Raw genomic sequence first — 26,715 nt, forward strand, 5'->3', positions numbered from 1 at the left:
GAAAGCTGAAGGTATGTGCCATAAGCATATGTAATTTTAATATTCTAGGACTAATAACTGATTTTTGGCAAATATTTTTTGAGAGTCTGTCGGAGCCCGAATAACCCCGCGGCACACGCAAAACATTGGTAAACATGCCCGCGGTGTTGGGGTTAATAACTCCTTTATTTTAGCTCTTTCTATCTCATTTGCATCTCTCCTTATCCAAACATTTTTGAACCCCTCTTTGTCTGATAATTTCCATGTTCTAATGATTTCATTTACCATTATCTGGGACTTAAACTTTACCTTCAATGGCCTCACCCCTCCTTCCTTGTACTTTCCTAACCTAAACACTTCTTCAGTCTCTTCTTGAGCTTCGTTGTTACCCTCCATAACTACTGATATTATTTCTTTAACCTTACTTAGTTCTTCTCTTTCTCATTCTAATCTTACTGTCATATGTTTTTCTTTTAGTCCTGAAATTGTTACACATTTTTTCTTAGCTGCTACATCCCGGACTGAAGATTCTCATTACCCTAACCACTTCCTTCTCCACCTTTTCCTTGCTTTGTTGTTCTGTAATCTCTCTCAAATTTACATTTTCTTCCACCCCTTATGTTGCTCCTTGATTTCTTTAATGTGCTCATCTTGCAGCCTTGATTTGGATTCATCTTCATCAAGTTTGCTTTTCATCCTGTCCATTTCTTCTTCCAACCTTTTATTGTCCCTCTTGAGCTGTTTTATTTCATTTGAGGCAGATTCATTACTCACTTTTAATGCTGTGACTTCTCTTTCTTGTTCATCACTGCATGTGCAAACTTTTTCCAGTTTATTCTGTAGACCTTTTATTCTGTAGACCTTTGATCTCTTTCTTCTGCCCTAAGGTCTGTTCCTGCAACTCTCTAATTACTACACATACCTTCTTTAACCCCTGGACATTCCTCTCTGCCGTTTTCTCTACTCCTGCTACCCTTGTTTGGTTCAGCTTAGTTCTTCCATTTCCCACATCATCTTCAGAGAAGCCCACAAAATCCCCCTTACCAATTGTAAACAAAGCACCGTCCCTCTCCACCATGATGCAACCATTTGGAAACTTTCTGTTTCCATTGTATCTTGTACACTTTATGACCGAAACGTGTTTTTTTTTTTTTTTTTTTTTAACTTGTCTAACGGGACCACCACTCATGCACCCATTCACATAATCACAATAGGCTGGTCTCCTTTTCGTGGCTGATTCAGCGATTATTTCCCCACGATCCAGGAAGAGCTCCGTCTCTGTTGACGACCTTTGTGTGTGTGTGTGTGTGTGTGTGAGTGGTGAGTGAGTGAGAGTGTGGTAAGTGTGAATGAGTGAGTGAGTTGGGGGGGGGGGAGATAGAACAGTTTGGCTTTCTTGTCTCCTTCCCTGTCCCCCCACCCTCTCCTACCCACATTTGTCTTTCTCCCCCACCCCTGGTTGTCTCCCTCCCCATCCTCCCACCCTCCCTGACCCCCGCTTGACTCCCGTGTGTCCCGTGTTCTTACGTAATTATATACAGTATGTATATATATATATATATATATATATACACATTATATATATATATATATATATTTATATATATATATATATATACAGTATATATATATATATATATATATATATATATACAGTATATATATATATATATATATACAGTATATATATATATATATATATATATATATACATACCCTCAATCCTCGTAAACCGCGGCAATTTGGGTCTGGACCACTGCCGCGGATTACAAATTCCGCGGTTTATAAATAATAACTCTTATGTGAAAAACTAATTAAGGTCTGGACTTTGGCCAACCACCCCCCAAAAGCACCCTACCTACACCTATCTAGGCACCATCAAACACAAACATACATATTTAGGAATATTCAGTGCATGTATTTAATATAAATAAGCAAGTTTAAGGGATCTCACCTTAATCCTATGACGATATTGCTTAAGTGAATGAAGTGGGGTTGTGTTGGGAAGAACTTAGAACCTCTCAGCATGAGGTGGGGGTGCTCCCTCATGCTGTTCTCCCTTCCCCAGTTCCTCAGCCTCCCTCAGGAAGCCCTCAAAGTCTGCCTGGTTTTGTTTTGGTTTCTCCTTGGTTTTGTAGATCGTCCTTATGGTCGACTCGTTCCTCCCATATTCTTTCGCCAGGCTTGCAAACTTCTCTCCCTTCTCAACACGACAAATGAGCTCCAAACATTGACTGTACGATAAACGGCGGCTGCTTCTTGATGCCACAGGGCTTAGAGCCCTGGGGTTCGGGAGGGGCCATGGAAGGTAGGAGGTAGGGGGAAAGTGCACAAAAAAAGGCAGGTAGCTCTCGTACCGCACGGTGATGCTCTGAACTGTGCGGGTTGGCGGGCAGAACAACGATAACATGGCGGCATTAGTATGCACACTTGCCACCGGGGATGGGTGGTGATTGGTTGTTGGGTCACGGCTATCAAATTGAATGCCGCGGTTTACGATTCTCCTTGGAAAAGGCCCACTTCGGTGCCTAGGTCCGCGATTTTCGTGACTTAACAGCGGTTTAAGGGTGCCGGCAGTCTGACAGCCACTTTGCCGCGGATTACGAATCCGTGGATTATAAACACGCTGTTTACGAGGATTGAGTGTATATACATATACAGTAATCCCTCTAATATCTGAACGCCCAATATCCGAACATCCCCACTAACCGGACATAATCCTCCTGGGATCCAATATTCCCAAAATGGGCCAAAAACCGCAAAAAATAAAAAAAAAATCTGACTTTTTTTCCCTCCCATAATTTGAAATTCCCGCCTGGCGCCAAACAGCTGTTACACCATGGTCCCTTCACCCCTTCCTTCCTCCCCCTCCCCCCTCCCCTGTCAGGTTGCCATTTGGTATTTTTCATTACCAAATGTGGGCCAATTTGGTAATGAAAAATTCGTTTGGTAATGCATTAGAATAATACATTACCAAATGGATTTTTCACATGTATGAGGATACACAGGATGGAGATGGTGGAATGTTTGCTCTCTTTGATTAATCTGCTACCCTACATAGTGTGAAAATAATCAACATGGTGTTAGTTATAAGGAGAGTGATTACATGTATTTCCACTTGTATATATAATTAGTGAAGAATATATGCTAGCTTTACGAATTTGGTAATGAAAAGTTATATTTGACAATGAAAGTTGAGGAGATTGGTAATGTGGCTGTTGCGATCTGGCAACTCTGTTGCCCCACCAACATCAACAGTCACAGCTTAACTCCGATGGAGAGCAGATACTCATAACAGTGCAAGCCACAGGTGCTTGTTTTTTGTGAATAAACAGTGAATAAACTGCAATACCTTGCCACTAGAACACACAGGAATTTACAGTGTTGTGCAGTGTTAAGAAATTAGAATTTAGAGTGCAGAGGATTAACTGTGGACTGCAAACTGGCGGTTCAAACCAGTCCAAGAGCAAGGGACTTGTAAGTACCCAGAATGTTTAATATTGTATAAACTCACCTCTAAAACCTCATTTTATGGTTCTTTTGCATTTATTTCAGTCTTTTATGTCCCTTATTGGTGTGATTTGGGTCTTAAATAGGTGCAATGCATGTCCAGAGGGAGTTGTATAGGTGTTTTTCAGAGTTAGGGTCCATAAGTACAAGTCCATAAGCTGGGGCCCAATATCCGGACAGGACCACTATCCGGACCTGCCTATGGCTCTATTGATCCGGATATTGGAGGGGTTACTGTATATATATATATATATATATATATATATACAAATATATATATCATCATCATCATCATCATCATCAGCCGTTGAGGTCCACTGCAGGACCGGCCTATCCCTACCGAAGCAGGGATGATACAGTCAATGTATCTCTACCAAGTGGCTTAGGCTGTCTGGTAGAAACTGTATGTAGGGTGAGAAGTGCTTGTGAGTGTAATTGTAGTGTTGGAGTGGCCTTGGATGTGTGTGTAGTCTGTGAGCCAAGTGTAATCGGCCCGCCTTAAGCCGACTGGGTGCAAGCATACTAGTATGCGACACTGGTTCAACCACAGCACCCCTTGTGTCCGCCAAAGTGGTCAGTGGCGTGGTGAACGCTTCCCAAAGTTTTTACAACTCTGGCGGGGAGGCGAACCCCCGCTCACCAGCGTGCGAGACGCACACTCTACTACTGTACCACAGAGGCTCCAAATATATATATACATATATATATATATATATATATATATATATATATATATATATATATATATATATATATATATATATATATATATATATATATATATATATATATATATATATATATATATATATATATATATATTATATATATATATATACATATATATATATATATTTACCACGTTGAGTACACCACTTCCCATCCGATCAGCGAAGGTAAGCAACGTTGGGTCTGGTTAGTACTTGGATGGGTGACCGCCTGGGAACACCAGATGCTGTTGGCATCCCTATGTGTCAAGTGGGGTTGGTGGAGGATTAGTGCCCCTCCCTGTAAAACAATTAACTCTAAGCCCTTGGCCACCCCGTTTGGGATACATGGCGTCTGGCAATGAATGAATATATATATATATATATATATATATATATATATATATATATATATATATATACATACAGTATATATATTCTGATCCTTTTTACAACCCCTAATGCATATACTGTGGGGCCACCAGTTTGGTGACCACAGTAGTCTGAAAAAACCTTGCCAAACTGAAACCCTCTGAAATGAAGGCAAACTTCTGATGGGAAAAATTCACAGGAATCTTTGGTCACCCAAAAGTAAAACTTTTGAGCTATTTTTGTACTTCTAACCCATTATTTTTGAACGATAAAATAAATAACAATGTAAATACATAAAGGAAATAAACTTACTAATAGCATATTTATGAGTCTTTTATTGGGCCGAAGTAGTAAGTGTTATAGGCCGACTGTTTTCCTGGGTGACTGCTGCATTGTCAATATCCTCACTTTCCTCTCCACTGTCATCACTGTTCTCTTCTTCGCCTCGAGCCTCTCTCTGCCTCCCTCACCCCTCTCCTAAGGGCCTTTATTTAGTTGGTCAAGGCCAAGGGTGCAAGGCATTCACAGTGGTGGGGACCAATTACAAAGATGGCTGCCAGTCTGGATGTGCATTGGATTTGGAGACAAAACTAATTCTGCCAAGGGGTGTAAAGAATAACCTTCTGTATGAATTCTGATAAAAAGAAAAAGTAAGAGAAAAACACAAACTCAGCATAACTAAACTTCAGTAGGGGAGGCCGTTGCAAAGGCAGATTCCCCAACCAGAACCAGAACCAGGACCAGATCAGCTGTCAAAGTGAAGGCTTTCTCACCAAACTGGCAGACATGAGAAGTTTCTAACCTGTCGCCATACTGAAATCCGCCAAACTCTTTAACGCCAAACTGGCAGCCCCACTATAAAATGCCACAGACACATCACACACCCTTGCCTCATACCAGTAGTTAGCAGTATATTGAGCCATTCACTCAAACCTCCATGAACACTTTTATCTTAAAGATGTACGGGGGACACAGTAGCTCAGTTTTAGAGCTTTTGGCTCGTGATCGGGGGAACGCGGGTTCAAGCCACGCCCAGGTCTGCCATGCTGGGAGGGGTAGCTCCCTCCTGTAATCTAATGGGGCTATATGACCTTTGATGTCTAGCTCGGGGAATTCATTTCTCCATTTAAGGATATACAGTACAGTACTTGATCTTTTATTCTGGTTGATGCCAGGCACTTTTAGATAGCTAGGGAGAGATCTTTTGGGATGAAGGAATTAGAAAACTTAATAATGCATTCAGCATTAGGATGTAATTTGTATTTTCAGGCTAATGCCGGACAAAGATATTCAGCTCAGGTGAAATTCTCCTTAGTGAGGGAATAGTTCTCACACATGCTTCACTAGCCTTACTATTATTGTAAAGGATTACCACAGCAGTCATAATTTTTGTACACTATTCATTTACATTACAGCATATGCAATTCCTTCCACAATCTCTCACCTTATTAGCCTTGGATATTTTTTCAGATCCTTAAATATCTCACATACCGTTATTGTTAAAATTTTTGTAGTTTTGTTCCTTCACCATTTCCCTCATTCCAAACAGCTTCTCTATGTACCCCTTAAACTGTGAAAAATATGCTACTTTTATTTTGCCAGATCATGTAACTGTTGTAATACTGTATCTGTCACATCTTCTAAATGATTATTCTTTGATAAATCTTATAATGACTGGTTACTAGTGTAAGGTAGTTGTTGGTAACTTTTACTCTAAATCAATGTTACATTCACTCTTTATCTACCATGGTGGCATTTCTTTCTTGGTTTTTATCATACTGCATTAAACACAATGATATATTGTTCCAGACAATTTTGTTTTCCATCCTGCCACAGTGTAGTGTATTTGCATTACAGGTTCTGCAGCAGGAAGTTTATAAGCTTTCCAGGTGTTGAAATATTCCACTACTAATAAGAAATATTTTGATGTTGCAGGAGCATTTTGCCAAGCTGTTAGCTGCATTGAAGAAAGCAGGGTTTGCAGTAAACTTAGAAAAACAAGAACTGGAGAATAGAGGGAAAAACTCAGATTTTGCTCTTGAAACTGGAGGTACCAGTAGTGATAATTGTGAACAGTTGTCAGCAGAAAAAGAAATGAAGAAAAAGAAGAAGAAGAAAAAGGATAAACCAAAGCAAGAACAAGAAGTAGGTGGCAATACTGTTTCACTTTACAACAGTGAGAATGACCTTCATGAAATTGAGAAGCATATTGACTATACTAATGAGCTAGAATGTATAGGACACAGTAAAAAAAGGGGATCAGGGACAGAAACTGAAGCAATTAAATTCCGAGAAGATGAACAAAGTTTCAGCAAAAATCAGCTGACAGCTGATTATGACACTTCAAAAAAGAGAAAGAAAAATAAAGTGGAAGCAGCCATAAGCTCCCCTGAAGTACCTGTTGTGTACCCAGAACTGAATCAGGAAAATAATCTGGGAAAGAAAAAGAAGAAAAAGGAAAATCATAAGGAAGAAGAAGTTGTAAATGAATATGTAATGCTATTGGACAGTGAAGCCTCCCAAAAGAAACCTGAAAATGAAGTAACCATTAGTTCCCTTAAAGTTAATACCTGTGTAGTGCACCCAAAACTAGATGAGGAAAATGATGAGGGGAACAAAAAAAACAAGATATATAAGGGAAAGAGTGAAGTTTTGAACAGTAGCCAGGAGATAGGGACTGCTGTTAACCAGGAGCAGGCTGATGTGATTTCTGATGCAGAATCCTCATTAAATGAAGCAACTTTGAACACTGCTAATAGTTTAAACAAAAAGAAGAGAAAGGTTAATGAAGGAGTATCAGCTGATAGAAAACACAAAAAGAAAAAAGAAAGGCTTCAGAATAGCAGTGCCATTCAGAATATTGCTGAAAATCCTCTACAGAGATTAGAAATAGAATCAACATGTGCAGAAAAGAAGTTGGTAATTAAAAGGAAGAAACCAGAAATTACTAACTGTATCAGTGCAAAAGGTCAGAATGAATTAGAAAATGGTGCTAAGAGTGACACAGATTGGCCACCTAGTAAACGACAAAGGAAGAAGGAAAGGATAGTGCAGCTGTTGAGAGAATTAGAATTGTGTGTAGCAAAAGTGGTAAAAGAAATAGAATCTTGTGTGGATTCAGACTCCAGCCAAGATGAAGAGCAGCCATTACAAGAAGTAAAAATAAAAATAGATAAAAAGAAGAAAGATAAACAAAATACTGGTAGATATGAGGAAGGAATGAGTGAGGACCACAGCAAAGTTTACAGGGAGGAGAATGATGTGCATGAAGTTGAAGAAAGTAACAGAGGAAACTGGGAACAGCGAGATATCATAACATTTGCAGAATCAGCAGCAGATCCAGAAGAAGTGGAATCTCTGAAGAGCCGCAAACAACGAAGGACCCGACCTATTGAACAAATACTCAAGAACATCACAGCTGGAAATAGAATCTTTAGGGTCAAAGAGTCCAGGTTTGCAAGTGTGTCGGGCAGTAGAGGAACAGCCTATCCAGAAACTGTAAATAATAAAATCATAATAGAAAATGAAGAGTCTGTCTTAGGACAGGTTGAAACAGAGTCTTCGCTGAATATGGGAGATGGCCAGCGTGGTAATATGGGAGAGGAACCAGTGCCAAAAGATTCAGAGTCAATTAAGCTGGATCATAACACAGAAATCAGCCCAAGTCAGGACATAATTGACCCTGACTGCCCCAGTTTCCAAATCCCTCTCAGTCATGGTAAGATAGACAACACACAGCGAGAAGTGAATGCGGGTAAGAGACAAGGAAGTAGAACGGACAAGGGACTTGTTGCGAAACGATGCAGAAGATTGGAACTTGCTGAGAAACGAGGCAGAGGAATGGGATTTGCTGGAGGAGAGGGCAGGGGCATGGGATGGAACAGGAAAAGAAACTGTAATGTGAGACAAGGCAGTGAGTATGGTAGGGGAAGAGGCAGAAAGTTTGATAGTGGATGGGGAAGGAGGTTCAACTGGGAACAAAACAGGGGATTTAATGGGGGACAAGATAAGAATTTCAGTGGAGGACAGGGCAGGGGATTTGATAGGGAACCAGATAAAGGGTTACATGGGAGAAGTGGCAGGGAATCACATCAAAGAAGGAACCATGGTAAGTGGAAGAAGGGCAGAGAGAGACATGATGAAGAGTCCTTGATCATGGCAAGCAAAGCTTTTAAAGGAGCCAGCTTTGATTCATTTAAAGCTTATCATACTTAATGCATACTGTATATTGAAGAAACATTATTGGATGTGAGTTTCTGAGTGTCCTACAATTTTATGGCATTATGCTTAAATTTTTAGTACTAATGATGTTTGGCAGAGAACTTTATTGTAGAAGTTATGTTGCTAGGTAAGGTAATACTAATGTTCAGGAGAGCTTCATTCTGGACATTCACCTGTATGATGTTCAGTGAGCAAGAAGAGGAGAGTAGTGTTTTAAATAAGGCCAGAAGTGTTAACTTTGTAAATACTGTATTGTGTATTTTTTGAGAGACTGGTTATGGCACTTACTCTCCCAGAAAAATGAGTGATGTGTTGATAGTACACTGTCGTGTCATTGTCATTATTGTTGTTATCATCATATCTTTTTTTCTTTTTTCCACTCAAAGATGGGGTGAGGTAGAGCTCAGAAAGTAAGAAAAGTGAAAACTATGATACAAGAACTAACTGTCATGGGCTACACACTCAGTCACTCACTGTCCGGTCTCCAGAATCCTGACTGTCTCACAGGCATAATCAACACATTCATGTCTCATTACCCATCAGTTAGAGTTAGTCCTGTGACCACCAGGGTAAAAAGGTGGTTCCAAATCCTTGTCCTGTGCTTCTCCTGTTTAAGTACTGTGTGAATATGATAATAAAGAAGTACAAATGTTACACTTTGAAGAAATGTAGAACTGTCTTTTGGTGACTGTACATTAAGTGGTGTGCCAAATGCTGTCTTGCACTCTGGGAAACTGATTCCTGTGTTATACTGGTTAGTACTACTACTACTACTAATAATAATAACTAACATCATCATTATCATCATCATCATGCGGACCTCCTTTCCCATCCTAGGGCAGAGTGAGGAGTAGCAACATCCAGACAGCCCAAGTTTGCCAAATCCAATGAGCCATGCTTCCATTCACCCATCATTCAAGTCCCCGGAATCCTGGCTGTATCTGATACGCTGAAAAACTTTCACCACATTCTCTAGCTTCACATAAACGTATCCGATACAGTCAGTCCAAACGCTGTCATGTTAAAAAGAGGTGCCAAATCCCTGATTGTGCAGTTCCTCTCACAACATTCATCCAGCCAGCTCGATCTCTTGTCAGTCCCCAAGCCTCGTCGACTTCCATACCTCTCTTCCTCACACACAAATCCACCATATCCCTCCACCTTCTCCTTGGCCTACCTCGCCTCCTCTCTCCGTCAAATTTGCTCAGATATACCTTTTTTTTTTACCACTGTATTGTTATCCATTCTCTCCAAATGACCATACCATCTCAGTACACTCTTTGATTCTGGTGTCCACAGACTTCCTCACTCCACATCTTTCACGGATCACATTATTTCATATCCTATCCACTCTCTGTACTCCACATATATTCCTCAGCAGTAAAATCTCCACTGCTTACACTCTAGACTTCCATTTTCATGCCACACCATAGTCTCTCACCCATATGTTAAAGTTGGCACTAACACTACATCATGTAATCCTCATGCAGCTGCAACACTCAGGCCTCTGTTTCTTATCATGGCTTTCTTTGCACCAGCTGCTTTCCTTCCTTGTGTCACTCTGCTTTCCACTTTTGCACATTTTCCTCTATTTTCTATCACTGTACCCAGGTATTTGAACTCTCCCCAATTCCAGTCTCTCTCCATTCATTGTAACATCACATGGGGAGTCACCTACTCTCTCGACTACCATCACTCTACTTTTTTCTACGTTTACTCTCAAGGCACGACACTCACAGACATCAGCAAAACTCTGCACTAGTTTACCGAATTCTTGTACAGTATTTGCAAGCAGCACTGCATCCTCAGCATACAACAAATTTGAGATACTCCATCCATCACCATTCATTACCAGTGCCATCCCTCTCCATTACTCATGTTTTTACTCCTCTCATTGTGGTAGGTGGGGGCACTCACCGTCCACTCACTTGATGTAGTGCTGCTCTCGGGTGTCTGCCCTTTCTTCTCCTCCATCCTTCTTTCCATCCATCCTCTTCTGTCTTTCTTTCCTTTTTCTTCTGTCTGCGGGTGACTTTACATTCCCTCTTGTGTCTTTCTTTCCTTCATTCTTTCCTCTTCCTTCTACCTGTGGGTGACTCTACACTGAATGACAAGCCAAATGGTTTCCTGTTCACCAGGAAACCATTTACTATACTGGGTGGCAACCATATAACCAAATTTTGGCTCCTGGTGGTTTAGTGGGTAATAAAGGTGCTCCAATCGGATTGAGCCGGTGAAGGTTTATATCCAAGGGGTGGTTGGGGTTTATTGCTCACGTAATGCCACTCAGGGATGAGTGAGGCTAGTCACTCTCATCTTAAATGCCAGGACCAACTTTCCTAGCCCTGGGCTCCTACGCTTCTCATGGGGCAATGTAGGATTAGATGAGGATGGATGGATCACCCCTTCCATATATATATTTAACAACCATGGGGACATCACACAGCCTTGTCGCACACCCACATTGGTCGTGAACCATTCACTTAGATGCCCATTTACTCTTACACATGCCTCACTACCATCATAAAAACTCTTGATGGCATCTAGCAGTTTACCAACTACACTGTACATGCGCCAAACCTTCCACAGTCCTTCTCTGTCTACTTTGTCGCATACGTTTTCCAGATCCATAAATGCCATAAACACCTTATAGTCCTTCTCACAAGCCTTCTCCACTATATGTCTCACTGCAAATATTTGATCCACACATCCTTTGCGACTCCTAAAGCCACCCTGTTCATCGCTCACTAGGACTTCTGATATCTCTCTTACATTCTCTATAATAATTCTTCCATATACCTTTCCCACAACACTCAATAAACTCATGCTACGATAAGTCTTGCACTCACTTCGCTCACCTTTATTTTTGTACAGGGGAACAATCACAGCCTTTTCCACTCTGCTGGCAAAAAATCACTCATTCATGCCTTCTTACATATCTCCAACAAGCACTTCGTTCCGCTATCTCCACTACACTTAATCATCTCTGCATACACCTCATCAACCCCAGCTGCTCTCCCATTTTTCAGCCACTTCACAGTGTTCTTCACCTGTGCCAGTTTCATGTTTCCTGGGACTTCATTCCTTCTCTGCACGCTTCCAGAACCAATCATGTTAACAATGGCTCTGCTCTCACTATTCTCATTCATCAGGCTTTCAAAATATTCATTCCATGTGGTCCATACTTCATCCCCATGAGTTAATAATCTACCACTTACATCCTTCACACGTTCACATTTCTTTCCGCCGTCACTTCTACTGTACATTTCTGCACCTCTTTCCAGAATAACTTCCTGTTTTCATAGTAATTTGCATTCATGAGATCATCATTTACCTCCCTCTTTTTCCTCTTCACTAGTCTCATTACTAGTCTCTTAACATGCTTTTTGCTTTCAGTATATTCAGTTCTTATTTCAACTGAACCCCTGTCCTGTAACCACTGTAGCCACTTCTTCCTCTTTTCCTCCTCCACTTTCTTAACCACTTCATCCCACTAAGCCGTACCTTTCGTCTTTGTTATTACTGCTGCCACACCACACACCACATAAGCATTCCTAACTAAACAATCCCTATAAGGATTCCACAGGCTGTCCAGATCCATTTAATTCCAATTCACTGATTACAACTCCTCTCCTACTTTGGTCCTGTATTCATCTGCCGTTTCTTTGATCCTCAGCTTCTTAACTTTCAGTCTTTCTCTCTGACTGCTCCTCTCTCTCCTGGTCCCCTCACTCCTCTCAGCTTGATCTTGCATACCACAATCATATGATCTGACAGACCTCCGCATCGTTCTCTCACAGCCCTTGTATCAGCAACCATTTCCAGCATTGACCTCACTACGAGCACGTAATCAATCAGGCTCCATTCAGCACGATCCTCATTCCCTCTATATCATGTATATTTATGTGCATTTTTTTGTTTGAAATACGAGTTACATATGCAGAACCTCCTTTCCTGACACATATCCTTCAGTCACTTCCCATTATCATTTTCTCCGGGTACTCCATTGCAGTCTATCATGTCATTCTCAGCACCAGTGCCTACTCTTCCATTCATATTGCCCTTTACGATCACTTTATAACTCCTGGGCATTTCTCCCACTGCTTCATCCAGCTCATCCCAAAACCTGTCTTTCTCTCTCTCACTCCTGTCCTCACATGGTGGATACACTACAATCACTGCCACTGTCACAAACTTGAACTTGACATACATACATTTTGAGCTGACACATTTGTAATCTCTCATTCCACTCAGCCACACCTCATTCATCAACAAAGCAAGTCCTTCCTTACATCTTCCTTGCCCATGCATTCTTGTTCTTATACATTTCTGACCCTCCCACTCCACGTCACACCCTTTCATCTTTGTTTCATGCAATGCCATCACGGCATATCTCGCACTCTAGAACTCATTCACCACTTCCACCCTCTTGCTTTCCTCATTCACACCTCTCACATTTCACAAGACCATGCGAATCTGCCCATTTACTTGGGGCCATGGGCAGGTATTGGTCCCACTGAGGCTGTCTGAAACATTTGCCATGATTAAGTGATTTTAGACAGGGGAATCTGGGGGACACTTAATCCAACCAAAAACCCTGGTTATATGGTTACCACCCGGCATAGTAAATGGTTTCCTGGGTACAGGAAACCATTTAGCTTGTCACTCAGTGTTGAGAGCATCAGGGCATCCCAACATTGAGTGAGTGCGTGATATAATAATAATAAAAATCATCCATCCATCCATCCATCATCCAATCCTATATTGCCCCATGAGGAGCATAGGAGCCTGGGGCTAAGCAGTTAGTCCCGACATTTAAGATGAGAGTGACCAGTCTCACTCATCCCTGAATGGTGTTACATGAGCAATCAACCCCAACCACCCCTTGGATATAAACCTTCACCGGCTCAATCCGATTGGAGCGCAATAATTACTCACTAAACCACCAGGCGCCAAAATTTGTTTATATCGTTACCACCCAGCGTAGTAAATGGTTTCCTGGTGTACAGAAAACCATTTGGCTTGTCACTCAGTGTAGAGTCACCCACAGGCAGAAGGAAGAGGAAAGAATGAAGGAAAGAAAGACAGAAGAGGAAGTGTAAAGGTACCCATAGGCAGAAGGACAAGAAAAGAATAAAGTAAAGGAAGACGGAAGAGGATGGAAGGAATGGAGAGAGGAGAGGAAAGGGCAGACACCTGCAGCACTACATTGAGTGAGTGGATGGTGAGCACCCCCACCTAATAATAATAATAATAATAATCCATCCATCCATCCATCAATCCATCCATCCATCATCCAATCCAGAGTTGACGTAGGAGCCCAGGGCTAGGCAAGTTGGTCCTGACACTAAAGATGAGAGTGACCAGCCTCGCTCATCCCTGAGTGGCATTATGTGTGCAATAAACCCCAACCACCCCTTGGACATAAACCTGCACTGTCTCAGTCCGATTGGAGCGCTGTAATAACCCACTAAACCACCAGGCACCAAAATTTGGTTAAATGGTTACCACCCAACATACAAAATGGTTTCCTGGTGTACAGGAAACCACTTGGCTTGTCACTCAGTGTAGAGTCACTGTCAGGCAGAAAGAAGAGGAAAGAATGAAGGAAAGAAAGGCAGAGGGACTGTAAAGTCACCTGTAAGCAGAAGGACGACGAAAGAATGAAGGAAACAAAGACAGAAGAGGATGGAAGGAAAGAAGGGTGGAGGAGAGGAAAGGGCAGACACCCGAGAGCAGCGCTACATCGAATAAGTGGATGGTGAGCGCCACCACCTACCAGTAATAATAATAATAATAATCTGTCTATCTATCTATCTATTGCCAGACACCTCAGTCCCGCTCGGGGTGGCCACAAACAAACTGTCTCCACGTCACCCTGTCCCCTGCCATTTCACTGCCCTCCTCCCAACTCACACCCCCCTCTCTCATATATCTCTCCACCATATCCCTCCATCTCATCCTCGACCTCCCCTTCCCTCTCCCTCCCTCCACCTCACTCACATACACTCACTTCGTCAGTCTTTCACCCTCCATCCTCTCCACATGGCCAAATCACCTCAGTGTATTTCTCCTAATGTTTCCTATCACATCCACATCCACACCACAACACTCCTTTATATGCTCATTTGTCAGCCTGTCTCTCCATGTGGCTCCACAGGCTCCTCTTAAATAACTCAATTCCACAGCTCTCACTCTTGACTTGAGTCCTTCCAACAACGTCCAAGCTTCACTTCCATAGGTTAGAGTTGGTATCACAATACTGTCATGTAGTAACTTTTTTACTTCCATGCTCACTTCCCTGTTTCTTATCACTGCTTTCAAGGAACCAGCAACCTTTCTTCCCTGATGTACCTTTTCAAGCACTTCACCCTCCAAACCTCCATCCTTACTCATCACACTACCCAAGCACTTAAACATACTCACATTTTATCCAATTCCTCACCATCCAACCTCGCTGTACATTCACTGACTTCACCTCTCTCAAAGACCATCACTTTACTCTTCCCTACATTCACCTTTAGATTCCGTTTCTTACACACTCTCCCAAACTCATCCACCAAGCCTTACAGCTCCCCTTCGTCTTCACTCAACAACACAGTATCATCTGCAAACAACAGTACAGGGAGTTTCCAAACACTACCCTCTCTCACCAGGGCCACTCCAACATCCACTACCCTACCTTGTACCTCATTTATTACCCCATCCATGTACAGACTGAACAACCATGGATACATGACACATCCCTGTTTCAACCCAACCTTCAAAGAGCAAAATTCACTCAGTTCACCATCCACATGCACTGCAGCCTTAGCACCAGCATACATACTCTTCACAGCATTTAATAACTTTCCATCTACTCCATATATTCTTAATACTTTCCACAATCCATGTCTATCCACCCTGTCATATGCTTTCTCCAGATCCATGAAAGCTGCATACAACCTCTTCCCTTCCTAAAGCCTCCCTGTTCTTCTCCAACTAATTCCTCTGTTCTTTCTCTAAGTCTGTCAGTAAGTATCCTACCATACACTTTTCCTTTTATATTAAGAAGACAAATGCCCCTATGATTACCACACACTTCTTTTTCCCCTTTTCCTTTGTACAAGGGAATAATTATACCTGACCTCCAATCCTCCGGGACTCTACCTTCCTCCAAGGCCAATCTGCACATCTTCCACATCCATTCTACTACTATCCCTCATGCTTCAGCATTTCACCACACACTCCACCAATTCCTGGGGCTTTCCCCAATTTATCTTTCTTCATTGCCTTCACAACTTCTATCGTACTGATTTCTTCCTGTTTTCTCACCCCTTCCGTCTCCCAGCCATTCCCCAGCCACTTATGCTCGTCTTACTTCCATCCTCTATGTTCAACAGTTCCTTAAAGTGTTCTCTCCATCTGCTCACTTTTTCTCCCTTCTCCACTAGTAATCTACCATTTTTATCTTTCACTCCCCTGCTAACTTCACTTCCACCCTGTCTTACTCTCTTCACCTCTTTCCAGAACATTTTCTTGCAGTCCCTCCACTTTACACTCAAATTCCTTCCAAATTCCTCATCCACTCTCATCTTACTCTCTCTTACTAATCTTTTCACCTCTGTCTTCCTTTCTACATATAACTCTCTCTTCCGCATCTCTGCTTCTTCCACGCTCCTATTTCTCATCCATTCATTGTATGCTTTCTTCTTTTGTGCCACAGCCTGTCTCACCTCTTCATTCCACCATGCTGTTCCTTGCACCCCCCTCCGTCTTCTCTTCATCCCACACACCACATCACATGCTGCACATATTTCTTCTATGAATATCCTGCACACACCTTCCCTCATTTGCTCCAATTCATATTTGGCCAATCGTTCCTCCACTTCTCTCTTATGTTCCGCCTTTTTCTCATCCTCTTGTAACCTTTCCACTCTCCTTGCAAATACTCCTTCTTCCCGTCTTTCCCTTCTATTTCTCCATCTTATTTGGATCTTGATTCTGGCCACCACCAAGTAGTGGTCAGAAAGTCCACTCCCCCAACCTCTATAAGCTCTTGCATCCATTACACATCTTTGGATCCTTTCATCCACACACACATAATCAGTCATTGCCCTCCTTTCATTCAGTTCACCACCCACCCTTCTCATCACTCACCATGTATACCTGTGGATCATTTTATGCCTGAAGAGGGTATTGGCTATCACCAACCCCCTCCCAGCACAAATGTCCACTAACGCACTACCATTCTCATCTGTCTCAGCAGGCACACCCCACTCACCAACTATTCCATCCTCCTTCACATTCCCTACTTTACCATTCATATCACCGATCAAAAACACTCTCTCATTCCTTCCAAACTTTTCCATGCACACTTCCACATTTGTCAAGAACTCTTCTTTCACTCTGCTTGCATGATCTTGCGTTGGCTCATACATGCACACAATCACACACATTTGTATTCTAACTTTCAATCTTACCCACAAAATCCTTGACCCAACTGGTCCATACTCTCTTATGTTCTTCTTCCATCTTTTACTCACAACTATACACACTCCTTCTTTTGCCTTCTCATTCTCACCTACTCCTGCACATATACCCCATCCATACTCCCATTCTCTCACCTCTCCATTTAGTTTCAGTTACTCCACATACATCAACTTTTGCACCCTCAAGCACCTGGACAATCTCTCTCTCTTTCACCTCATCATTCACACCTCTTACATTCCATGTTGCAATTACCATCTCTTTTGTCTGGTCCTGGGTTGTCATCTTTTGGTCAGTCCTTGTCCGAGGCTTCTTGTTCTACTTTTTAGTTAGTTGTTTTTTGGGGAGGGGCACTAACCCTCCGCCAACCCTTTTAGTCGCCTTGTACGACAAGCAGGGATACTGGGGGAGTATTCTTGAAAAACTCCCCTACCCCCAGGGGGGTATAATAATAATAATAATAATAATAATTACAATAATAATGCTGGGTGGTAATAATCTATCTATCTATCTATCTATCTATTGCCAGACGCCTCAATCCCGTTTGGGGTGGCCACAAACAAATTGCCTCCAAGTTGCCCTGTCCCCCACCATTTCACTGCCCTGCTCCCAACTTACACCCCCCTCTCTCATATACCTCTCCACCCCATCCCTCCATCTCATCCTTGGCCTCCCCCTCCCTCCTCCCCCCTCCACCTCACTCACATACACTCTCTTCATCAGTCTTTCACCCTCCATCCTCTCCACATGGCCAAACCACCTCAGCGTGTTCCTTGTAACGCTTCCTATCACATCCACACCACAACGCTCCTTTATATCCTCATTCGTCAGCCTGTCTCTCCATGTGACTCCACAAGCTCCTCTTAAATAACTCATTTCCACTGCTCTCACTCTTGGCTTGTGTCCTTCCAACAACGTCCAAGCTTCACTTCCATACATTAGAGTTGGTATCACAATACTGTCATGTAGTAACTTTTTCACTTCCATGCTCACTTCCCTGTTTCTTATCACTGCTTTCAAAGAACCAGCAACCTTTCTTCCCTGATGTACCCTTTCAAGCACTTCACCCTCCAAACCTCCATCCTTACTCATCACACTACCCAAGTACTTAAACGTACTCACATTTTCCAATTCCTCACCATCCAACCTCGCTGTACATTCACTGACTTCACCTCTCTCAAAGACCATCACTTTACTCTTCCCTACATTCACCTTTAGATTCCGTTTCTTACACACTCTCCCAAACTCATCCACCAAGCCTTGCAGCTCCCCTTTGTTTTCACTCAACAACACAGTATCATCTGCAAACAACAGTACAGGGAGTTTCCAAACACTACCCTCTCTCACCAGGGCCACTCCAACATCCACTACCCTACCTTGTACCTCTTTTATTACCCCATCCATGTACAGATTGAACAGCCATGGAGACATGACACATCCCTGTTTCAACCCAACTTTCAAAGAGAAAAATTCACTTAGTTCACCATCCACACGCACTGCAGCCTTCGCACCATCGTACATACTCTTCACAGCATTCAACAACTTCCCATCTACTCCATATATTCTTAACACTTTCCACAATCCTTGTCTATCCACCCTGTCATATGCTTTCTCCAAATCCATGAAAGCTGCATACAACTTCTTTCCCTTCTCTAGAAACTTTTCCACTAAAGATCTAAGAATGAATATCTGATCTACACAACCTCTTCCCTTCATGAAGCCTCCCTGTTCTTCTCCAACTAATTTCTCTGTTCTTTCTCTAACTCTGTCAGTAAGTATCCTACCATACACTTTTCCTATTATACTAAGAAGACAAATGCCCCTGTGATTACCACACACTTCTTTTTCCCCTTTTCCTTTGTACAAGGGAATAATTATACCTGACTTCCAATCCTCCGGGACTCTACCTTCCTCCCAGGCCAATCTGCACATCTTCCACATCCATTATACTACTATCTCTCCCCCATGCATCAGCATTTCACCACACACTCCATCAATTCCTGGGGCTTTCCCCGATTTAACTTTCTTCGTTGCTTGCACAACTTCTATCCTACTGATTTCTTTCTGCCTTCTCACCTCCCTTCTTCTCCCAGCCATTCCCCAGCCACTTATACTCGCATTACTTCCATCCTCTATGTTCAACAATTCCTTAAAGTGTTCTCTCCATCTGCTCACTTTTTCTCCCTTCTCCACTAGTAATCTAAAATTTTTATCTTTCACTCCCCTGCTAACTTCACTTCCACCCTGTCTTACTCTTTTCACCTCTTTCCAGAACATTTTCTTACAGTCCCTCCACTTTACACTCAAATTCCTTCCAATTTCCTCATCCACTCTCTTCTTACTCTCTCGTACTAATCTTTTCACCTCTCTCTTTCTTTCTACATATAACTCTCTCTTCTGCCTCTCAACTTCTTCCACTCCCCTATTTCTCATCCATTCATTCTATGCTTTCTTCTTTTGTGCCACAGCCTGTCTCACCTCTTCAGTCCACCACACTGTTCATTGCAGGCCCCTACGTCTTCTCTTCCTTCCACACACCACATCACATGCTGCACATATTTCTTCTGTAAATACCCTACACACACCTTCCACGTCTCCCATCTGCTCCAATTCATATTTGCCCAATCGTTCCTCCACTTCTCTCTTATACTCTGCCTTTTTCTCATCCTCTTGTAACCTTTCCACTCTCCTTGCAACTACTCCTTCCTCTCGTCTTTCCCTTCTTCTGTTCCTCCATCTTACTTGAATCCTAATTCTGGCCACCACCAAGTAGTGGTCAGAAAGTCCACTCCCCCAACCTCTATAAGCTCTTGCATCCATTACACATCTTCGCATCCTTTCATCCACACACACATAATCAATCATTGCCTTCCTTTCATTCAGTTCACCACCCACCCTTCTCATCACTCGCCATGTATACCTGTGGATCATTTTATGCCTGAAGAGGGTATTGGCTATCACCAACCCCCTCCCAGCACAAATGTCCACTAATGCACTCCCATTCTCATCTATCTCAGCAGGCACACCCCACTCACCAACTATTCCATCCACCTTCACATTCCCAACTTTGCCATTCATATCACTGATCAAAAACACTCTCTCATTCCTTCCAAACTTTTCCATGCACACTTCTACATTTGTCCAGAACTCTTCTCTCACTCTTCTAGCACGATCTTGCATTGGCGCTTACACACACACAATCGCCCACATTTGTATTCCAGCTTTCAACTTTACCCAAACAATCCTTGACCCAAGTGATCCAGATGGTCTTATGCTCTTCTTCCATCTTTTACTCACAGCTATACATACTCCTTCCTTTGCCCTCTCATTCTCACCTACTCCTGCACATATACCCCATCCATACTCCCATTCTCTCATACTTTCTCCTCTCCATTTTGTTTCAGTTTTTCCACATACATCCACTTTCGCACCTTCATGCACCTGGACAATCTGTCTCTCTTTTACCTCATCATTCGCTCCCCTTACATTCCACGTTCTGATAACCATGTCCTTCGTCCGGTCCTTGGTCGTCATCGTTTGGTCAGTCCTTGTCCAAGGCTTATTGTTTGTTTTTTTAGTTAGTTGTTTTCCGGGGAGGGGCACTAACCCTCCGCCAACCCTTTTAGTCGCCTTTTACAACAAGCAGGGATACTGGTGGAGTATTCTTGAATTATTACTGGGTGGTAATAATAATAACAGTAATAATACTGGGTGGTAATAATAGTAATAATAATAATGACAATAATAATTATAATTACATTAATAATAATAATGATGATGACGATGATAATTTTACTGGATAACCTAAATATGCCCCAAGGAAGAATGTATTATTTATGGTGGCAAATCAGATGAAGAGAGAAAACAGGATTATCATAGATAAGCAGAGTATGAAAAATGATGAGGAAAACGTAATGGTGGACAGTGAGGATATTAAAGATGCCTGGAGAGAACATTATAACTGGCTACTGAGTGAAGAGTTTAACTGTAACAGGGAAGGTTTGGAGTAAGTTGATCCAGGGTTTGGCCCTTGTCCTTTGATGCTGCTACTGTGAGCACAGCAATAGGCAGGATGTAGTTGGGGAGGGCGGCAGGTATGTTTGGGTTGGCTGCTGAAATGTTAAATGCCTCAGGAGATATAAGAGGGGGTTCAGTTGCTGATTTGTTAAATTTGATTATGTGTGTGTTGTCCCAGATGACTGGCTGAAGAGTGTGATTGTAAATGTGTATAAGGGGAATGGTGATGCCCTGGAAAGAGGAAATTGTAAAGGTATAAAGCTTTTGGACCAAATAATGCTGGTAAGGGAGAATCCTAGAATGCATGAGGGCATACTGATGAGATGCATTTGAGTTTATACTAGGCAGAGGGACCGCTAATGGCATGTTCATTGTCTGACAGCTTCAGGAGAAATATATAGGATAGAAAAGGGAGCTTTACTCTCTTTATGTTGACTTGGAGAAGGCCTTTCACGTTCCATGAGGAGTTGTGTAAGTGGGCAGTTAGAAAGCTTAGGATCAAGAGGCGGTTGGTCCGAGTTGTTATGGCTGTGTATGTGGGTGCTTGCACCCAGGTGAAAGTGAATGTAGATTTGAGTGATAAGTTTTCCATGCATGTTGGCTGCATCAGGGCTAAGTCTTGATCCTCTTGTTGTTTGTCATGGTGCTTAAAGCTCTCTCATGCGATATCAGAAATGGACTCCCACGGGAGATGTCGTATGCTGATGACTTGATATTACTGTAATTCAGAGAATGAAAGGGAGGTGGAAAAAAGATTTAGGAAGTGAAGAGACAAAATGTAGCACAAGGGTTTGAGAGTAGATGTTGATAAAGCAAAAATTATGATGTCTAGGGCTGGTTGCTGTACTGTCAAAGCAAAGGGAGCGTAGCTACATGCAGTTTGCCATAGAGCTGTGGAAAGTAACTCCATCTTGTTCAGAGTTTATGATAAGTGGATGCATAAGAGATGTATTGGTATTAAAAGTAGGCTGCAAAGTACCAGTAATGCAAATTTTTTGTGTGCAGTATGTTGGGGAGAGCATGTGGAGGGTGAAAAGTGTGAAAGGATAGATCTTGCTGGAAAGTCTCTCATTTGGAGGAGTTTGTTATTTGGAGGACGTGTTGTGGTGGAGGTCGGACTCTGGCTATGACAAGAAGTGGCTGGAGGAGGTTCAGCAAGTTGTAACCTCCTAACATTGAGAGGGCTGCCTCCTCATGCTAAGGGATCCTTTTATGAGGCCTGTATTAGGAGTGTAATGCAGTACTGTAGTGAGACTTGGGCAGTAAAGGATGAGGATATTTGTAGGCTCAGATGTATGGAAATGACAAAGAGTAGATGGTTGTGTAGTGCATCCTTGAATGTGAGGCCTGGAGGGGCTAGGATTATGACTAAAGAGTTGAGACGTAGGACTGGACTTAAATGTACTGGCATTGAAATGAAGAAGGGTAGATTGAGATCGTTTGGGCATGATGAGAGGATGGACGATGACAACTTGGTGTGGAAGGTGAGAGATGTGAACTTTGAGGGTAGAGTTATGAGAGGCAAACCAAAAGACCTGGGATGAAGTCATAGAATGTGACCTCTGATAAGGGATTGAATAGGAAGGCTGTGAGGGATTGAACAGTGTGGATAGCCTCCATTAGATGATCAAGGCCGACGTACGCAAGCTTGTTTAAGCCTTTATATATGATACATATGTGTAAATGATATGCAAGTAATGATAATAACAATAATGATAATTTGGTCTTTGTTTTTTAACCCGTACCATGCTAGCGACATAGATCTATGTTCCCCTCTAAAACGCCAGTGACATAGATTAACATCCTGCAGTATTGAGAAGTCATTGCAAGAACTGAAGTAAAGTGCAAGGTAATAACGCATCTCGCTAACTTCAGACATTTCTCCGCTATGTTTACAACACTGATTTAGGAGCATGGGAGGCGAGTGACAGTCTTCACAGTCTAAAAACTGCTCTGCTCTCTCAGTAACCTTGAAGATTTTTGAGGAACAGTGGCTCCAACCTGACTCAATTCAACCAACTTCCTGGCTTTGATGATTACTTTTATTAGTGCCAGGGATCTTATATTGATGTATTAAGCCCATTTATTCACAAAAAAAATAATCCAAAATCGGTTCACAAGCTCACAGCCGCTCGGCTCTCTCAGTAACCTCGAGGATTTAAGAGGTAGAGTGGCACCAACCGGACTCAATTCAACCAACTTTGTGGCTTCAGTGAACACTTTTATTAGTGCCAGGGGTCTTATAGTGATGTATAAAGCCCATTTAGCCAAGAAAAACAAAAAATCCAAACTCAGCTGGCACAGAGGGGTATATATTCTTTTTTTTTCCAGCACAGTATGGATCAAAGCACCAGTTTTTCCTAAAGAATTCACCAATACTCAAAACTCATTTACACTTTTACAATTATAGTGTAAGAACTGTGATGTCACTAATAATACAGCCCTCATGAATGAAAAATGTGACAGCAATTAAACCCTTTAATTGTCCATCACAACACTACTCCTCAAATTGCTGGGTCTTTAAAAAAGAGAAAGGCTTTGAGCAGCTCTTTAAAAGATTTGGCTGAAGTCAATTGCCTCATGAATAATGATAGTTTATTATATACCGGGTAACCTAGAGATTGTATAGGAGAAAGACCTATCAGAGAGAGATGACTGATGAACAGTTGTAGGCTCATTGAGGTACAAGGAATCATCTTCACTTCTTAACAGCACACCTGGGTGCAGTGACTGAAGTTTTAATAATTCAGCAGGATAATTTGGCTTGCCTAACTGGAGAACCTTGCCGATAATAAGACACAGTTTAAATTCGTTTCTAGCTCTTACTGGCAATCAGTGTAACTCGATTTGAAATAAGGTGGCTGGGGTTCTTGGGGGGGCAGGCCAGAGATAAGGCTTGCTGCTTTATTCAGTACAGATGAACCTTCTTTAATACACCCAAGTTTCAGACAGAACTGTCTGGATGAAGCTGTGACGTACCAGTCTTCGAGTCAGGGCATTAGCAGTGTCACTACCCATCCTGTTTCCTTGACTATTAATGATTTCTGTTTTACCATCATTCAGCTTGACCCCTACCTGTAGCACAGGTTGACGTGTATAGCCGTTAGGATTTTAGGCGCAGAGCAATGCCGGTTGACGTGTACACTGCATGCATCTTCCCGCCATCCTATGAACCCATAACCGTTTTCTATGACAACAGGGTAGGTAGATACCCAAGGTGCCCCACTGACATGTGGCTCAGTCTGTACATGGCACTGGTAAAGTGTAGAGCGATGTCTTGCTCATCCTACTCGTCCGATTCTGCTCCCCCATGCGCGGGGCCAATTGCATCATCAGTCCCCGCGAAAGTTCTGCCCTTACTGCCGGGGAAAGGACTCGGTGACTGAGGGGGGGTGTGGGAAGTTGTAAATAGTAATCAGGTATGCACAAGTTTTTTTTTTTTTTTTTTTTTTTTATGCAGTGTGAAATGTAAGGTTATTAGTCATATCTATTAAGTTTTATAAGTGCCTTGTAATAAGCTTTACAAGTGCAGTGCATTAAGTGTTACTGTTTATGGTTATTTGTGAAACAATAATTGGAAATACCTTGAGTAGCCCTACCTGCTACATGAAAGAAAACCAGGAGTGCATGGATGAGAAAGAGAATGACCTGGTTGGCTACAACTAAATTTTTTCCCTCATTACACAGAAAATAATGGTGAATATGTCAGAATTAGTGTATTTGTGATGTAAAGTACAAAAAATTTAAGTTGTGTGTAAGATTAGTAATAGTTTCATGATGCCCCTGATTAGTACTGTAATGCTAGGTGAAAGAGGCCCGACTCCTCGGTTCTAAAGCACCTAACGAGTAGCGGGGTCCTCTTTCGAGACCGGAGCTTAGTGCAATAAAGAGAGGCAGGACACAAAAACTTCAGGCAATAACCTTTACACGTATATTACCACAGTCAGACACAGGACAAAAACAGCAGATATTACAACACAATATATGACAAAGAAATAAAACCTTAACTAGGATATTAGTATCTCGGAGGATACTGGCTTAACTAATACTGATGCCAATACAGTAATTGTAATGCTGTGTTTTTAAGGCGACTTCTCGTCGTAAAAACACTAGCTACTGAAGCGGGGTCCTCTTTCTAGACCGGAAGTAAAGCACTAACAAAGGAACAGGACATAAAAACCAGGCAGTATACCGTATCACATCTATTACCTAGGTCCTACTCATAACAGTACACATAGAATGATATTTAGGATACAGAGACACAGAGATACAGAATTAACACTTGGCTTCACAGAATAATCGTATGCACTACCATTATCACACAGGGAGATTGCGAGTATTCTTTAATAGGGTTCTTATGTCACTTGGAGGTAATATATAAATGGGGTTATTCACTTTAGGTTCTTTAATGGGATTCTTATGTCACTTGGAGGTAATATATAAATGGGGTTGTTCACTTTAAGAATACACGAGATTGAGGTCTGATTTAGGGATATTACTATAAAAGAGGTAGGGTGCGGATAGCGACACTCGACACTGTCACCTGGTCACGGAGACACGTACACTTATCTTTCGACTCGCCTGCGCTCCTACCTCTAGACTCACAGAAAACTCCTTGGTTCCTTAATATAGGGAGGGACTAAGACAATTCACAAAATGCACTTTCTGCCCTGATAGCACTAGATTCTAGTGGGCCACTGTTTACTATATTCTCTTGGGTAGTCACTGTCACTGTTCTCCTGGTTACTGTCACTGTCACTGTTTCCCCTTGTTTCCTGGGTATAGTCACTGTCACTGTTTCACTTTAGGGTACAGGGAGGCTCTCCCGTGTGGGGGCCTCGACCTGAGAGGCGGCCCTCGTCTTAGGGCCGCGCCGGTGGGGTGCAGGGAGGCCCTGTGGTCTGGGGGCCTCGACCTGATAGGTGGCCCTCAGGACTGGGACCGAACAACCGGAGCAGTCGGGCCTGTTTCCTCCGACTCCGGGGAGTGAGGGAGCCTGGATCGCCTTCGTCGTGGGTTGTGGAGTCAAGCCTGGGCGTCCTGGGACTGCGGGTACCAAGAGGGAGAGGCGGCGTCAGGACTGGACTGCGGCAGCGTCTCCTACGGGGCTCCGGCAGGAACAAGGAACTCCCGGGTGTGGGCGGTAGGTCCGCTATCGGGCCTTGCCACCACTCTAATGTCTCATCCGGGGCTATATTCCTGGATGGCGACGAAGGGCTCCCCGAAGGGAAAGAGGCTAGAGGAGGACTCACGTTGCCCGTGGTCTCTCGAGTGTGTTTGGAGGACGGAGCCAGGGATCTCTTTCCCCTATTACACACCTTGGCTGTAGCCGTGAACTTGCCCGGCGTATGGGGTACACCTATAGGGTGATTGGGGTCACCCTTTCGCCGCGGCTGGGTACCGCCGGCGTGGTGTTCCTCCCGTAGTAGGAGACAAGCCG

At 42.6% G+C, this 26,715-nt stretch overlaps 1 protein-coding gene and 1 pseudogene across 1 annotated transcript in view; both read left to right on the top strand.

Annotated features, from left to right (window-relative positions):
- Positions 1-12,639, top strand: part of LOC145406749 (uncharacterized) — a 73,877-nt gene extending 61,238 nt beyond the window's left edge. The window contains exons 5-6 of the mRNA XM_080277848.1: positions 6,504-8,322; positions 12,590-12,639. Of these exons, the coding sequence (XP_080133974.1) occupies positions 6,504-8,322; positions 12,590-12,639 (1,869 nt within the window). The remainder of the gene's footprint in view (positions 1-6,503; positions 8,323-12,589) is intronic.
- On the top strand, positions 4,335-4,453 carry LOC145406944 (5S ribosomal RNA; annotated as a pseudogene).
- Positions 12,640-26,715: the final 14,076 nt, after the last annotated feature.

Source organism: Coenobita brevimanus, chromosome 71, assembly GCF_032717465.1.
Source record: "Coenobita brevimanus isolate Jiangsu-jjx chromosome 71, ASM3271746v2, whole genome shotgun sequence".
NCBI lineage: Eukaryota > Metazoa > Arthropoda > Malacostraca > Decapoda > Coenobitidae > Coenobita > Coenobita brevimanus.